Source organism: Hippopotamus amphibius, chromosome 9 (genome assembly GCF_030028045.1).
Source record: "Hippopotamus amphibius kiboko isolate mHipAmp2 chromosome 9, mHipAmp2.hap2, whole genome shotgun sequence".
Classification (NCBI taxonomy): domain Eukaryota; kingdom Metazoa; phylum Chordata; class Mammalia; order Artiodactyla; family Hippopotamidae; genus Hippopotamus; species Hippopotamus amphibius.
In genome coordinates this window covers 91,595,952-91,611,178 of record NC_080194.1, presented here as the reverse complement: position 1 = coordinate 91,611,178, position 15,227 = coordinate 91,595,952, and the positions used below count along the sequence as shown (strand labels likewise).

General features: G+C 52.5%; 1 protein-coding gene across 1 annotated transcript; it reads left to right on the top strand.

Moving 5' to 3' along the window:
* Positions 1-1,016: 1,016 nt before the first annotated feature.
* Positions 1,017-14,768, top strand: IL10RA (interleukin 10 receptor subunit alpha). Its single transcript, XM_057747381.1, has 7 exons — positions 1,017-1,150; positions 3,233-3,347; positions 3,952-4,142; positions 5,025-5,194; positions 5,797-5,944; positions 7,979-8,100; positions 11,269-14,768. Exons 1-7 carry the CDS (start codon positions 1,084-1,086, stop codon positions 12,193-12,195), a joined length of 1,740 nt encoding a protein of 579 aa, XP_057603364.1. The 5' UTR covers positions 1,017-1,083; the 3' UTR covers positions 12,196-14,768.
* Positions 14,769-15,227: the final 459 nt, after the last annotated feature.

The window sequence follows — 15,227 nt, the reverse complement described above, 5'->3', positions numbered from 1 at the left end:
GACTGACTAGGTGTCCTGCTGGGCTCGCACATACACTTTTCCCATGTGGCCAGTGGATCCCTGACTTTCACCAACCACCATCCAAAAATGAGGTCTTTCTAGTTCCAAGGTAGATCCTCACATACAGGATGGGATTTCCATCCCCCACCCCCGCCCCCATACACACACAAAGTCTGAAGCATATGTCACCACCCAACAACGGTGAAGAGGACAGTTTGTGTCCCATGTCCTGATATGTTCTGTGCACTTGGAGCGAAGCCTCATATGAGCCAACTGACTGATGGCGTTTACCCAGTTCTCCGGAGCGCTATTACCCAGCAGGAAAAAACAAAAAACAAAACAAACAAAAACAAAACAAAACAGACAAAAAAACTCTAAGCATGAGATTCCAGGCAGGCGAGGGAAACCAAAAAAGACTGGAAGACGTCGTCAGCACCCCTTCCAAAATATTAAGCAGGCAGAGGACTGCCTATTTTACTGTTGGTTTAGCTCAGAGCCCGACGTCAAGATATTTGGCAACACCGAGGCTCTCACACGCGTCCTCTCACACAGCCCCTGAGCACCTGGGACAATCTGCTTCCCAAATCCGAGCGGCTGCGGATCCCAACCCTACTCTTCCGTAAAATTTGCTCTGACAGCCTCACGCCACCTTCCGCACCCACAGGGGCAAGGCTGTCCCGCGCCACTTGCGCCCCAACACACACGCACACACGCACACACCTCCAGGCTACCCAGACGGCTTTCACCCGGCTACACTGGGGGCCCCGAGAGGCGACGACGGTGAGAGTTGGCCAGAGCCCGGCCCCGCCCCGGGACAGCAATCCCCGGCTCTACCCCTGGCTTCCTCTCTACCGCCAGGGCTGTGCGCGCTCCGCGGCGATTCTGGCTCCCAGACGCCGCGGCTCGGGGGCGGGGCGTCTCGAGGCCCCGCCCCCTTGGACGTCAGCCTCGCGGGGCGTGGGCGGGGCAGGCGGCCGGAGGTTTCCAGTCCCATCTCGGCAGAGCCGGGACGGGAGGCGAGCATCCCGGCTCCCGCTTCGGCTCCGGTCCGGCTCCCGCTCCGGAGGATGCGGCGCGCCCAGGATGCTGCCGCGCCTGATCGTGCCGCTGGCGGCGCTCCTCAGCCTGCTCCTCGGCTCCCGCGCGCACGGTAAGGATCGCGGTCCAGCCCTGCCCTCTCCCCGCTCGCCCGGCTCCCTCTCCCACCCGTCGTCACTCCTACATTAAAGCTCTGCGTCCCACGAAGAATCCGGTCTGACTGGCCCTCTGCGGAGCGGGGCGCCCATTATCCTCCCCCTTCCCCGAATCTCCCTCATTCTGGCAAGCCTGGATCTCAGGCTCGCCCGTTGTGGACGTGGAGGAGGCTGAGATTGATTGGGGGGGGTGGGAAAGTGTGGATAGAGAAGTTAAATGAATCCCCCACCCCCACCCCCAACTCATCGTCCACCCTCCTCCCTGTGAGTCATAAATTTACCCCGGCTTTTTTGTTGTTCTAGTTCAAATGATGGGACTGCTGGTCCTTCTGGGGAATTACTTTGATCTCAGGCTGACTCTACCTTCCCTTAGCTCTCCAATTAACTTATTTCTGCCCCGTGCCATGTCACCCCATCTCAGACCTGTGGCCCCCATGGGATCATCCATTCTTCTTTAGCCCCCAGTGCACTCCCACTGCCACCTGTCTCCCTCCTCCCTCCTGCTATTCCTTAGCTCTCCTAACCCAGCCAGAGATCCTGGAAAGTTTCTGCAATTGAAAAGACTAAATCCTGGAGGGAGAGAGTGAAAGGGCCAGGAGTCGGAGGGACCAGGAGCAGAGGCAGGGAGAGCAGAGACTGAAACTGCTTCTACATGACGCCAGGATACGAAGTAAAACATGCAGTCACCATTCACATGATCGAGAGCTGAGCTGGGGACGTGCAGCCCAAACACCACAAAGACCCACTGTAACAAATTACTTTCTATATACTGTTTTGAAATCGAGACACAGACTTGAGGATCAAAGAGAGTAAGAAAGAAAGCAAGGGACTGGAACAAATGTGCTTTCTAAGTGAGAATGACAGTCAGAAAAAAAGAAGCATTATTAGAAAGATGATGAGAAGTTGGAGAACAGGGGGAGCCTGGGAGTTGCTGTCAGATGGAGAGACGTTAAGGGACTGAGGAGGAGAGAGGAGGTACTGGGTGAGGGTATTGACCTTGATGTACTTAATTGCATTTAATTGGCAAGACTCTTAAAGTAGGTGTATTTATCTCATTCTTACAAATGAGAGAACCAGTTCAGCAAAGTTAAATGATTTGCCTGAGTCACACTAGCAAGTACTAGTTTGAGGCTCTTGAAGTTAGTTTCCCATGGTGAATGGTGTGTGTGGATAGGAGGCAAAGACAGGAGGTGGAAAGAGGCATTGGTATTTAGTATCTCACCTTGGAGCCAAGGGTGCCAGTTCTTTCTGGAAGCATCCTCAGCCCAGTCTAGAACCAGGACTGCCTGTCCTACTCAGCCTGAGGCTGGACATCTGGCTGTAGTAAAGCCCTCCTAGAACCCTGGGGTAAGGGGCAAGCACTCAGCTTGGGGTTCTGTGAAGAGAAACAGGTAGATGCCAACTAGAAGGGTATCCGTGTATCCAAAGAACTCCAGAGAGGGGGACCTTGGGCTAGAGCCAGGGCTGGGACCAGGGCGGGGACCAGGTGTGGGGATGGGGAGCAGACCTTGGGATGGGGCTGGAGCAGGGAGAGGGATTGGGCAGAGCCAGGGCCCCAGCTCAGCTGAGAGCTCACTGTGGGCACACCTTAGCCCTCAGCACCTGCCTTCTTACGTGGGAGACATTATACCCAGCTTGTCTCTTCTCAGCCAGCACTTCTGCTTCTGATCACAGATAGCACAGGACAGTGCTTTAAGAACACCACACTAGCACTGGGATCAGACACATCTGGATTCAAGGGCCCACTCTACCCCTCACTACTCCCATTGGCCTCGGGCAAGTCACATAACCTCTCTGAACCTTCATTTCTTCCCTGGTAAAATTGGGGTAATAAATACATACCTTGTAGGACTATTGTGGTAATTAAATGAGATGATGTATGTAAAGTACTTAGCTGAGTGCTCAGCTCAAGGTAAAGTGCTCGGTTAAATGGGAGCTGTTAGAATGCTTGCCACCATCACCACCATCACGTCCTCCCTAGGCGGGGTGGCGGGGGGCTCTGCTAGCTCTGGTACTGACACTCTTCTCCCTGTGGACAGAACTGCCCAGACCTCCATCTGCATGGTTTGAAGCAGAATTTTTCCACCACGTCCTCCACTGGACACCCATCCAGAATCAGTCCGAGAGTACCTACTATGAAGTGGAGCTCCTGAGGTAAGCAAAAGGGAGGATGGAGACAGGAGGGAGGTGAGTAAGGGAGTGGGTGAGTCCATCTCCTTCAACCCCCTGGCATGGGAAAATACCTGCCTTGTTACTGAAATGACACCAGCGAGGACCCTGCCACACATCCATCAGTTGACAAGCACTGATCAAGTTTCATATGCACTGAGCAGTGTGCCGGGAGCTCTGGGGTGAGAAAGCCAAGGTATTGCCTTTACCCTCAAGATGTTTCCATCTCATTGGGAAAACAGGAAAAGCATCCATAAGACAGTTGGAGAGTAGGAAGCCCTAAGGACTGCAGATGTAGTTGGGAGAAGGGAGGAACTGGGCTGTGTTGCAGGGAGTGGCAAGTCTTCCTGAAGGAGCTGGCATTTGAGTTGTTCATATTCCAATCTAAGAGTCCTCTGCACAACAGAGAAATCGGTACAGGGTCCCAGAACCAAGGGAGATCGCCTTGCAACTAGATGCCCCAGACTGGAGGGCACCCCTGAGGGCTGTACCGTCATGAGAGCTCTCCCCTTGCCTCTTGCTTCACCTCTAAGGGGGCTAGATTTGAGCACAAGTTCCTCTCCCAATGCCTACTGCACTATCTCCCTAGGTATGAAGTAGAGCCCATCTGCTGGAAACGCATCCCCAGCTGTAACCAGACCCTGGTGCTGTTCTGTGATCTCACCTTGGAGACCCTGGACCTGTACCATAGCAATGGCTACCGAGCCAGAGTTCGGGCAGTGGATGGAAACCGGCACTCAAACTGGACCTATCCCATCACCCGCTTCTCCATGGACGAAGGTGCTTTTCCTCCCCTGGGCCTAGAACATGGCTTTCAGGGTCCTTTCCAGCCAGACATGCTAGTCTAGAACTTTTCTCTCTGTTCCCATAACTTACCATGAACTGCCTAGCTTCCTGGCTGGGGATTTAGTTGCCCAAACAAGCCTGAGTCAGGACTTTGGAGAAGGTTTTGATGAAAACAGCCAAGTAGTTCAAGATTTAAAAGGGAACTGGAGTTGTTTATCCTACAGAAGAGAAGTCCTGGGTGAGTTGGGGCAGCTGAGTCACGAGGGCCAGGTGACTGTCCTTGCAGGCTTCTGGGACAGGAAGCGAAGCCATAAGCCCTCAGCAGAGGGCAGCAAGCAGTAGGCAGGATTCAGATTGGGTCCTCCTCCCTTTAGGGATGAATTCCCCAGGATCAGGGTGTGAGGCTTCAAAGCAGGGAGGTGCTCCTGAAGCAAAGTTGGGCGTTTCTTTCTGCAGAGAGAAAAGAATAAGCCCAGATGTGATGGGATTCTTTCATTCTGTAGGTGAGGACTGGCCATGCTCTATGTGGCAAGCCTGCTCTACAGAAGTCAGAATGATGCTCTTAGAGGTCATTGTCTCCCAAATGCCTGCCCACAGTCCAGTACTCCACTGGCTGCAGAAACATGACTGAGGAGTGTGTTTAAAATAGATGTTTCCAGGGCCCAGCTTCCAAAATTCAGATTCACTGTGTCTTGAGTGGGTCCGGACATCTGTGTTTTTAACATGCTCCCCAGGAAATCCTTATGTTCTGCCAGGTTGAGAAACCTGTAGCCCAGGTTTTAGGGTGGGTAAAGCTGAACCCTGGAGGGCAGGCATGCATGCGGTGCCCAGGCCCTCCCCAGCCTGCGGGCCTCATGGTGTTGTCTCCCCACCCAGTGACTCTGACAGTTGACAGCGTGAAGCTAGAGATACACAACGGCAACATCTTTGGGGTGATCCAGCCCCCCAGGCCCAAGGTGGCCCCTGCAGGCGACACATATGAAAACATCTTCCACAACTTCCGGGAGTACGAGATTGAAGTTCGCAAGGTACCGGGACACTATAAGGTATGGGATTCACCAAGGCCAGGCTTCCCTGTCACCTGGGCCGGAAGTGCCTTTTTTGCACCGCTGGGGAACTTTGCCAGTAGAGTTGAGGGAGGTTGTGGGGCAGGTGGGGGGAGTTGAGATGGCCGCAGCCCTCAAAGCTGTGCTTCTGCCAGGTGAAGACAATGCCTGCTAGGTGTCAGGTGGCACGGGAGACATTTTATAACTATTGTTTCCGATCCCCTTGCAGGTGGATTTTTGTAGATGGGGAAATGAGACTCTTGAGAGGCTATGTAGATGCCCAAGCACACTCCCATAAGTGGGGGATCTGGAATCTGCAAAATCCATCCTCTTTCCTTTCCACCACAGTTGATTCCAGACCCTCCAGGTCCTCAGTATCGCTAAAATACTTCCTTTTCTCTTTTCATACAAACTAAATCATAGTAATCACCGAGATCTTGGGCTGCCTTAATAATGCAAGGTTTTTTATCTTAGAAAAAGAACATTGAAGGGGGTTGGCCTGCAATGCTTTAGAGCATCTCTAAAGGCCCCTCCAGCTCTCAACTTCCATGTGCCGTAGAACTAGGCTCTTGTGTTTATTGCTATGGTTGTTTCCGTTTCAGCCCCATGCCAAGGTAGCATATGAAAACTTCAGCCTCCCAGCGCCGAGAGGGGTGGGAGAGTTCTGTGTCAGGGTGAAACCGTCTGTCAGCTCCCGAGTGAACAAGGAGGTCTGGTCCGAGGAGAAGTGCATCACGCTCGCCCCACAGTGTGAGTTGGTCAGGGCTGCTGTCTGGGCAGGAGGGAGGCAGGAGGAAGCCAAGGAGGGCCTCACAGGTCCGGAAAGCATCCATTGAGGGCTGCCGATATAGGGCACTGTGCTCGGGCCTCCCACCCCAACACAGCTCTCCATCCTCACACAGCCCTGTGAAAGAGCTCCTATTGTCCCCATTTTAGAGATATGGAAATTGAGGCTCAGTACCCACAAGCAACTTCCAGGGTGTGGCCACAGAGCCAGGTCTCCCAATTCTGCAGGTGCTTCCCCTGGAGCCCCGCTGTGCTCCCGGGAGCCCCTCCCCAGCCCCCCTCAGTCAGCTGTGTTGGTTCCTGTTTGTTATATTCCTCTGCTGTCCTTTCTTGGAGCTGGGGGCACCAAAGGCTTCTCAGAACTTCCCCTCCTCCCCCTCAGAGGAAGCAGAACTGAGCTGATGTCTCCCATAGCTGCGAAAGTCAGCAAATACTGTGCCAGGCTCTCAGCCAAGTACTGGGAAGGGGAGGGAGGGAAGGGAATATGGAGTGTGAAGGCCATGGTCCTGCCCGCAAGGATCTTACAGTCTGGCTGGGAAGATAGGGTGTGCCCAGAGGAGGCTGTAGCCGGCTACGCAGGACAACGTCTGTCAAGTGCCCGGCGAATCATGCCAACAGTCAGTGCACTGGGAGTGCCCCCAGTCCAGTGTGGGCAGCGTCCAGCAATGACCAGAGGGACTCCTTCCTTTTCTATAGTACATTTCAGCCTATGGCAGACACTCACAAGCTCACTGTCATCTAAGCCTCACTCACACTGAAGCAGAGTAAGGCACCATCTGTGTGCCAGGGAGCCTTAAGAACTTTTTCAACATCCGCTCATTGATGTAGAAATCGTTTTGTGTACAGATCTAGGTTCAAATCTCAGCTTCACCACTTATGAAATATACGACCTTGAGCAACTTGCTTAACCTCTCTGGGCCTCAGGATGCTAATCTATAAAAACAGGGGTGATCATAGTATTTACCTCCTAAGGTGGTTATGAGAATCAGATAACATAAGTACAGTAGTGCCCCCTTAACCGTGGCTCATATGTTCCAAGACCCCCAGTGGATGCCTTGAAAGCAAGTATATATACTATGTTTTTTTTCCTATACATACATACCTATGACAAAGTTTAATTTATAAATTAAATTTAAGAAAATTTTAAGAGAATGCCCAAATTGCCAGCATCACTACTCTTGCACATTGGGGCCGTTATTGAGTAAAATAAGTGTTACTTGAACAAAAGCACTGGATACTACAACAGTCCATCTGATAACTGAGGCAGGCACTAAGTTACTCACGGGTGAGATCCGCTGGCCAAAGGGATGATTCATGTTGCAGGCGGGACAGGGCGGGACAGTGTGAGATTTCATCAGGCTACTCAGAACGGCACACTATTTAACTGATGAATTGTTTACTTCTGGAAATCTCCCATTTAATGTTTTTAGACCACAGTTGACCACAGGTAACTGGAACCACAGAAAGCAAAACCACAGATAAGGGGGTCTATTATAAACCGCTTGGTAGGTGATAAGTGCCATGTACTTCACAACCGTCTATGCGGTAGGCACTATTATTTTGCCCGTTTTGTAGATGGTGAAACTAAGGCTCAGAGAGGCTGGCTCATTTGTCCACAGCCTCACAGCTAGTAAGTGGTAGAGCTGGGATTTGAACCCAGGTCTGGCTGCTCCCAAAGCCTCCCTTCTTACCTGCTGTAGCATCCTGCCCCACTGCTCTGTGTGCCTTCATGTGAGTTCTGCACGGAGAGCTGGATAGGCCAAGTCCATGTGTCTAGTGAGGGAATCCTTCAGGGCAGAGGTTGGAGGTCCAGGCAGGGATTCCCAAGAATCCAGGCATGGCCTCCAGAGTTGTGGCCTAGAGGTAGCCTGGAGGGCGGGGGTGGTGGTCACTTGGCCACTCACTGAGAGGCTCCTAAGAGGGGCCATGGGATCCCCGGGGACTCCCCCTCCACACCCCACAGCACCAGGCCATAAACCCCTCTCTCTGGGCCTGCAGATTTCACCGTGACCAACCTCAGCATCTTTTTCACCTTTGTCCTGCTGCTCTACGGAGCCCTGGGCTTCTTCCTGGCCTTCCAGCTGTATGTGCGGCGCCGGGGAAAGCTGCCCGCCGTCCTGGTGAGTCTCATGCGGAGGCCACTGCCCCATCCTTCCCGGCCCCCCCAGGACTCCGGGAGGCAGGAAGTGCCCTCCCAGGCAGTCCGTGCCCTCAGCCCGGACATTATCAGAGGCACCTCCGTCAAGCAGCGTGGGGGCGGAGGGAGGACTCGAATGCCAGGCCCAGCAGGGAGAATGTTGCCTTGTGGTGCCCCAGATAAGACACAGTAATCCCCCCCCCCCACCGCCACAAGCCATTTGTTACTATTTGCTAACAACTGGCCACGGACCAGCCCCTGTGCATCAGTACCTCGCAGTCAGGTAGCTATAGCCTCACTTTACAACTGAGGAAACCGAGGCGCAGAGAGATTGTTACATGCAGAGGGTCCCACAGCCCGGAAGAGTCAGGGCCGGAGCCCAGCCTTTCCCACCCCTAGAGGCTGGTGATGAGCGCTCTGGAACAGGAAGACAAAGGGCTGCTGTCAGGGTGGGAGAGCGCAGAGTGGAGAGGATGCTGAGAGGAGGGCTTCACAGAGGAGGCAGCATCTCCCCCCTTCCCATAGGCTCTCCTCCTGCTACACAGTGCTGACAAACGCTGCATTTGCCGTCAGCCGGCCTCGAAAGTTCAACCTGCTGCATTGAGCAGCATTTCCAAACCTCAGCCCATCTCTGATCTGGGATTCAAACTGGACCAAAGACAGTCCCCACAGCTGGCATTACTGTGATGGTCAAGGGCTTGGCTGGAAGGGTGGGCTCCGTCAGGGAGACAGGGGCCTAGGGAAGTTCACAGGTGGAAGAGGACCCTCCGCAGGGATCCCAGGATCTCTAGGAAAAATGAGAGAGAAAAAGGCCCTCTGAAATTATTTTGAGTAAGAACTCAGTGGGGATGGGGATGGAGGGGAGAGAAGAAGGGTGCGGCTGCCTTGCGCCAAGGGGCCTGCCTCAGGGATGGATAACTGGAAAGCAGAAAGGTGGGAAAGGACCACTGGATGGGAGTCTTTATTGAGCTTGAGGAAAGACATCTAGTAAGAGAGAGGTGGCAATTGAGTTACAGTTACCAAGCACCTACAACATGCAAAATGTCATACAAAAGCAGCTGAGTGATGCAGCCACGGGTCGCAAGGGGCGTGACTACGTCTGGTGGGGCAGCCAACAAATCAACTATTAAGTTTAATGCAAACCAGTGAAATAGACATAAATACAAACATGCCAAAGGAGATGACAAGCAAGCTCTGGTTTTTTTGTTCCTTCTGGACGTTTGGACAACAGAATTGACTTGTCCTCATGAGTTTTTTCCTCCTCAAAATAAGTACAGCCCCATTTCCTTCCTCTAGTGATCATAGTCATTACTAGCTCTATGAATAACTTAGAGAGCGCAAAGCACTTTCGCATGCCCTGGCCTGTTCTCATTCATTAGCTGCTTTGATCTTCACCAATTTAGCAAAGTAAGCAAAGTAAGCAATACGAGTGGGTATTACAAATCAGGACAGTTGAGTACCAATCGCAGATTTGTTTCTTGCTTCTGTGTGACTCTGGACAAGTCATTTAACTTCTCTAAGGTTCAGTTTTCTCCTCTAGGAAGCAGAAAGAATAATGCTTCTTTAGACAGTTATTGGAGAGTAAAAGTCAATTCACCAAGTGTTTATTGAGTGCTTTCTCTTACCAGGCACTGTTCTGTATCAGGCACTAAGTAGTTGACATGCATGAACCACAACATCAGGAAGCAATATTGTCATTATTTCCATTTTACGTAGGAGGAACTAAAGCACAGAGAGGATAAATGATTTGACCAAAGTGACACAGCTGATAAGAGGCAGGGCTGGGATTTGAACCGGTGAAGTCCGGCTCCAGAATGCACATCCTTAGTCACCAAGCTATACGATATCAATAGGGATCCAACCAATTAGGGTTGCATTAGAATCATCATGTGCAAAGGGAACAAGGGCAGATGTGCAACAGTGAGTCAGTAAGGCAGTCAGCAAACCTTAGGAGTGCCTACTATGTGCTCGCTCAGTTTAAGCTCTGGGAACAGAGTGGCCAACAAGAACAGATGACTCGTGCCCTCAAAGAGCTTCTATTCTGTTCGGGGTGGGGAGTGAGTGTGTGTGTGTGTGTATGTGTGTGTGTGTGTGTGTGTGTATGTATGTGTGTGTGTGTCTGTGCAGAAAACAAAAAAAAATAACTCCAGGGACTGAGAGCTAGGAAAAAGTAAACTAGGTTAAGGGGAAGAGAGTTGTCTGGAACATTGCTTTAGCAGAGGTGGTTGAGAAAGCCTCTCTGAGGAGATGACATCTGAGCCGAAACCTGAATGATAAGGAGGATACAGCCATACATAATGCTAGGAGAAGAGTATTCCAACCAGGAGTAGCCTGTGCAAAGGCCCTGAGACAGCACTGTCCAGAGCAGAAGGAATACAGTGTATCTGGGGCCGAAGAGCAAGGGGGGAGTGGGGTTAAGGGACTTCCCTGGGACTCTTGGTAATTAATGGGGAGCGAGGCCTCCTCAGCTGCTAGTTCTGTGCTTGTTTCACTGCCCCACGCTGCAGCCAGGCTTGTGTTTATGTGAGTCACACTCAGGGAGTGGAGAAATTAACTTGGTGTCTCACATCCAGCATTTTCAAAGATGAAATGAATAGCCTGGGATATGATGGGATAGGACAGGACAGAATACAATAGATCACGGTGCACAGGTAGTAACCATAAGTATTATTTTGTGAAATTGATTTCAGTTATATCAATATATGAGTTATATACTTATGAGTTATTTATATACAGGTTATTATGTAACACATTTCATATTTGGGGTCATAGTGAAAAAAAAAAAGCCTGAAACACATTTCAAGATGTCGATGGGTCCAACCTGCTCTCGGGTTTGAAAAGCACTGCTGAAGGAGCCACGTGGGAATGTTCCCCTTTCCCTGCAGCCTCCCATTCTGCCTGTCATTCTGTCTCAGCTCGGAGAATACAGGCTTCTTGCGTATCTGGCCTGAGTCAAACTGAGAATTGCATGAGGAGGAAAACTCAATCCTGAAACCAAACCAAAAGGGCAAGTGGCAGCGTGGTACAGGCTCTGCAGTGCCCGCCTGCTGGAGCAGTACCTCCTGGACCCCTGGCCTCCAATGGCCACACTGGGGTGGGTGCCTGCAGGTGACCGTCCACCACCTCTCTCACTCTGCCCTCTCCTCCCCAGGTCTTCAAGAAGCCCAGTCCCTTCAGCTTCATCGGCCAACTTTCCTCCCCGGAGACCCAAGACACCATCCATCCCCTCGACGAGGAGGCCTTCCCCAAGGTGTCCCCAGAGCTGAGGAACTCAGAGCTGCACGGCAGCACGGACAGTGGCTTCAGCAGTGCCAAGCCATCACTACAGACTGATGAGGTCCAGTTCCTCCTCTCTGCCCCCCGCCCCCAGGCCGGGGGGACTCTGGGAAAGGGGGCGCCTCTGTTGCTGGAGGACAGCTGCGGTAGTGGTGGCAGCAGCAGTACGGACAGCGGGATCTGCTTGCAGGAGCCCCGCCAGAATCTGGGCACGGAGCCCAACTGGGAGCTGCAGGTGGGGAGAAACAGCCGGGACCAGGATGACAGTGGCATTGGCCTGGTCCAGAACTCTGAGGGGCAGCCTGAAGATGTTCAGGGTGGCTCAGGTTTGGACCATGTTAGTTCCCTGGGACCTGAGGTGGCCGCAGAAGAAGACCCAGCTGCGGAGGCCTTCCAGGGCTACCTGAAGCAGACCCGCTGCCCAGAGGAGAAGGCAGCCGAGGCAGGCGGCCTGGAAGAAGAGTCCTCCTCAGCAGACGGCCTTGACCCCAAATTCAGGACGTGCTCAGATGCTGAAGTAGGCTGGCCTCTACCAGCCCTGGCCAAGGGCTATATGAAACAGGACCCCCCAGAAATGACCCTTGCTCCTTCAGGGGCCCCAGCTGGACAATGGAACCTACCCACTGCGGATTGGTCCCTCCTGGGCTTGCCCAGCTGTGGTGACTTGGGAACATCTGACTGGAACTTTGCCCATGATCTTGCCTCTCTAGAATGTATGGCAGCCCCGGGCAGTCTCCTGGGCAGCTTTGACTCAGACCTGGTCACCCTGCCCCTGATCTCCAGCCTGCACTCAAATGAGTGACTCGGGCTAAGGGGCTGCTTTTGATTTCAGCTGCACCCTGCCTGAACCCAGAGGAGAGGCCCCAGGGGACAGAAGTGGAGCACAAGGCCAGTCTGGGAACTCTTCTGCAAGCCCAGTGGGGCCAGCACCAGGCCCAGTAGGTGTCCAGGGCAGGAGGATGCCAAACCAGCACAGGGGACACGGGTGGCGTGAGCCTGCCCTGCAGACGGGGCCCCGCAGACTCCGGCAGAGCTGAGAAGGGCAGGGCAGAGATCTCCACCTCCTGGGGACAGTTCCCATATGGTGAAGGACCGCTTGCTCAGGAGGATCATGGGGCTTTTTGGAGTTGTGAGGCCACCAGGCTGAAGTCAGCACAGAAAGCCAGGCCTCCCCGCTGAGGCCAGCCATGTGTCAGGGCCTCCAGCAAGATGGAGAGCTGGGAGGATGGAGCCTTCGGGGCCTCGCCGCAGGGGCCATTTCTAGTGGAGGAAAGAGGGAGCAGGGTCCAAACAGCTGAGATCCAGAAGGGGGCTTCTGGCTCAGAACCCAGTGCTCTGGGGATGTCTTGTGTCCATCTGTAAACAGCCCCTCTTTCGAGCAAATAGAGCAGCATTCCCCTTGGGGCACTTGGAGTGGCCAAGCCACACACTGCCTCACCCTGCTGCCCCCACCGTCTTGCTGATAGTACCAGGGAAACTATGGGTGGTTGTACTGGTCAAAACAGAGGCCTTCAGGTGGCTTCTGGGCTTGGATACCACCTTATCTGCCCAAGAGGGTCAGGCTTAGGACCTGCACTTTTGTCTGCTGCTGACGTCCAGCTACAGGACAGGGCACTGGGCTGGGATCTCTGTTCTCCCAGTGATCAGCTGTGCGACCTTGGGCCAGCCACTTCTCAGAAGGCCTCAGTTATCCCATCTGTGACATAAAGAATCTCTAGGGGGCCCTCCAAGATGGATGTCAGCCAGGCTGTCTTCTGGGGTAACATCTCCAACCCCACCTGACACTGGAAAGGGAGAAAGACATGTCTGCACAGAGCTGGCTTCTTTCCCATGCCGAGGGCTAACGGGTGTAGCAGGAGTACATGGCATTGTGCTGAGAGAACGACCAGACCATGGGCCCAGAGAGGGGCAGGTGTGGGCCCTGCTTCCCCACAGTTCAGAATCTGTCTGCAAAGCCAGTTTACAGTCCGTGGCCAGGGAAGGTGGGAGGGGTGACAGGCCTGGGGTATGCCCCCCGTAAGTCATCCTTGGCCCTGTATTCTCCGTGGCATCCTGAAAATAGACATCAGGCCCAGGGAATCCAACCAGAGCACCTTCCTCTCTGCCAGAATGTTCGTAGGTGCCAGTCTGATAATAACTCCCTCTAGAAACAGGCGTGAAGGAGGGGTTTCTCAGCATTTCCTTGGAAGGTTTATTTATTTATTTTGTTCATTTATTTGTTGAAGAGGCAGTACGATACAGGGAAAGAGTTCTTGGTATTTCGAGAGCCTAGGAGTCCTTGTTCCAGCTTCACTGTTTCTAGCCGTGTGACCTTGGGGAAGCCACTTTTCCTCATCTGTGAAACCAGAAAATGTTGCCTGACTTGTTGCATTCATAAGGATGAGCGGCTCCACCAAGGGCGTGGGTATGAGTGTGCTCTGTAAATGTGTGATGTCTGTTTTTTCTTCCGAGAAATTGTCAGAACCGCAGGAATCTCGGGAAACCAATCAGATTCCTGATAACACAATGGCTGGTAGAGGCATCAAGTTGTTAATGATCAAGGATGATAAATGAGTAGGTTGTGTGATGTCACTTTAAGGTACCAAGACTGAGGACTTAGGCTCAAATCAGGTCCAAGTCCTCATGTTAACATTTATTGTCTGTGACCTTGGGCAAGTTTCTTACTAACTCCCAGTTTCCTCATCTGTGAAATGGAAATAATCATTCCTCGTGGGGATGTCAGGAGGCTTCAGTGAGATCACACGTAAAGAGTTTAACACATGCCAGGTGTGTGGTGTTCTAGGCATAAGTAGCTGTCATTGACTTTTAAAGCTGTAAAGAGAAATGGAAAGTTTTTCTTGGAAACGGGTGAAAATGAAAGAGATCACGAAAATGCATGTTAAGTATGTAACGAAATTGCTGAAAGTGAGGAAATGTAATGAATGCAACGTAATGTAAAGGGCATATAATGTAATGAAAGAATGAAAATGAATGTAAGTAAAAGAGTGTGCAGAGGGTTCTGTAAGAAGACTGGAAAGGAAACCGTGGGACGGAAAACACTATGTTTTGGATGTGAACTCTGATAACTTGAAAGGAGATCCTAACGGCCCCTCCCTCCCAGGCAGACAGCAAACCAGGCATCCCTGGAGCCCCACCAGCTGCTCCTCCCAACCTGGAAGTGTGTCCCAGGAGTGCTTCTCATAAGTGCGGAAGCCATCTGCCCTCAATTCTAAAAGCAACCTCCACCTTCCACGAAAAGCCGCATGTGGGTTTGAGGCTTTCCGCAGCTCAGCCCAGCAGGTGGAGCAGCCCGGATTCTCCAGGAGGTGGCCGGGGACGCCGCGTCTCTGTTCCCCTGTCATCTCCTATGATGCCGCTCCCCTTTTACTCTAATAACCAATTCTGGGGAAGCACTGATCTATCATCTTCAGAGAATTTGACTAATCTCATACCATTTGGAACCTGCTCAGACTTTTGCCCTGAAGGCCTCCTTGTCAAATTGTTAAGAGGTGTGGAGTTGGTCACATTCTTCTGGAAATGAGTGTTAGAGGTGGCGTCTGCCCCAAGGGAAAGCCCTCTGGGGCAGGTTGGATGAAGGCTGGCTGAGACGTGAGTAGAAGATTCAGAGAGTAAGAGGAATCCCTCTTCAGAAACTGGGGCCAGTTTGGATGGAAGAGAGGCAGCACGGGGTAGTTCGAAAGAGAGGGTGGAGTCAGAGGATGAGGGCTCTGCTACAGGCTTCCCTTCTGTGGAATAAGTGGGAGTTTGTGCTGGGTCTCCGCCACTTTTAAGCTGCTCTCTGACCACCCAGCACAGCCAGGGTCATGGGGGAAACTGAGAGAGTTCTTCCAACAG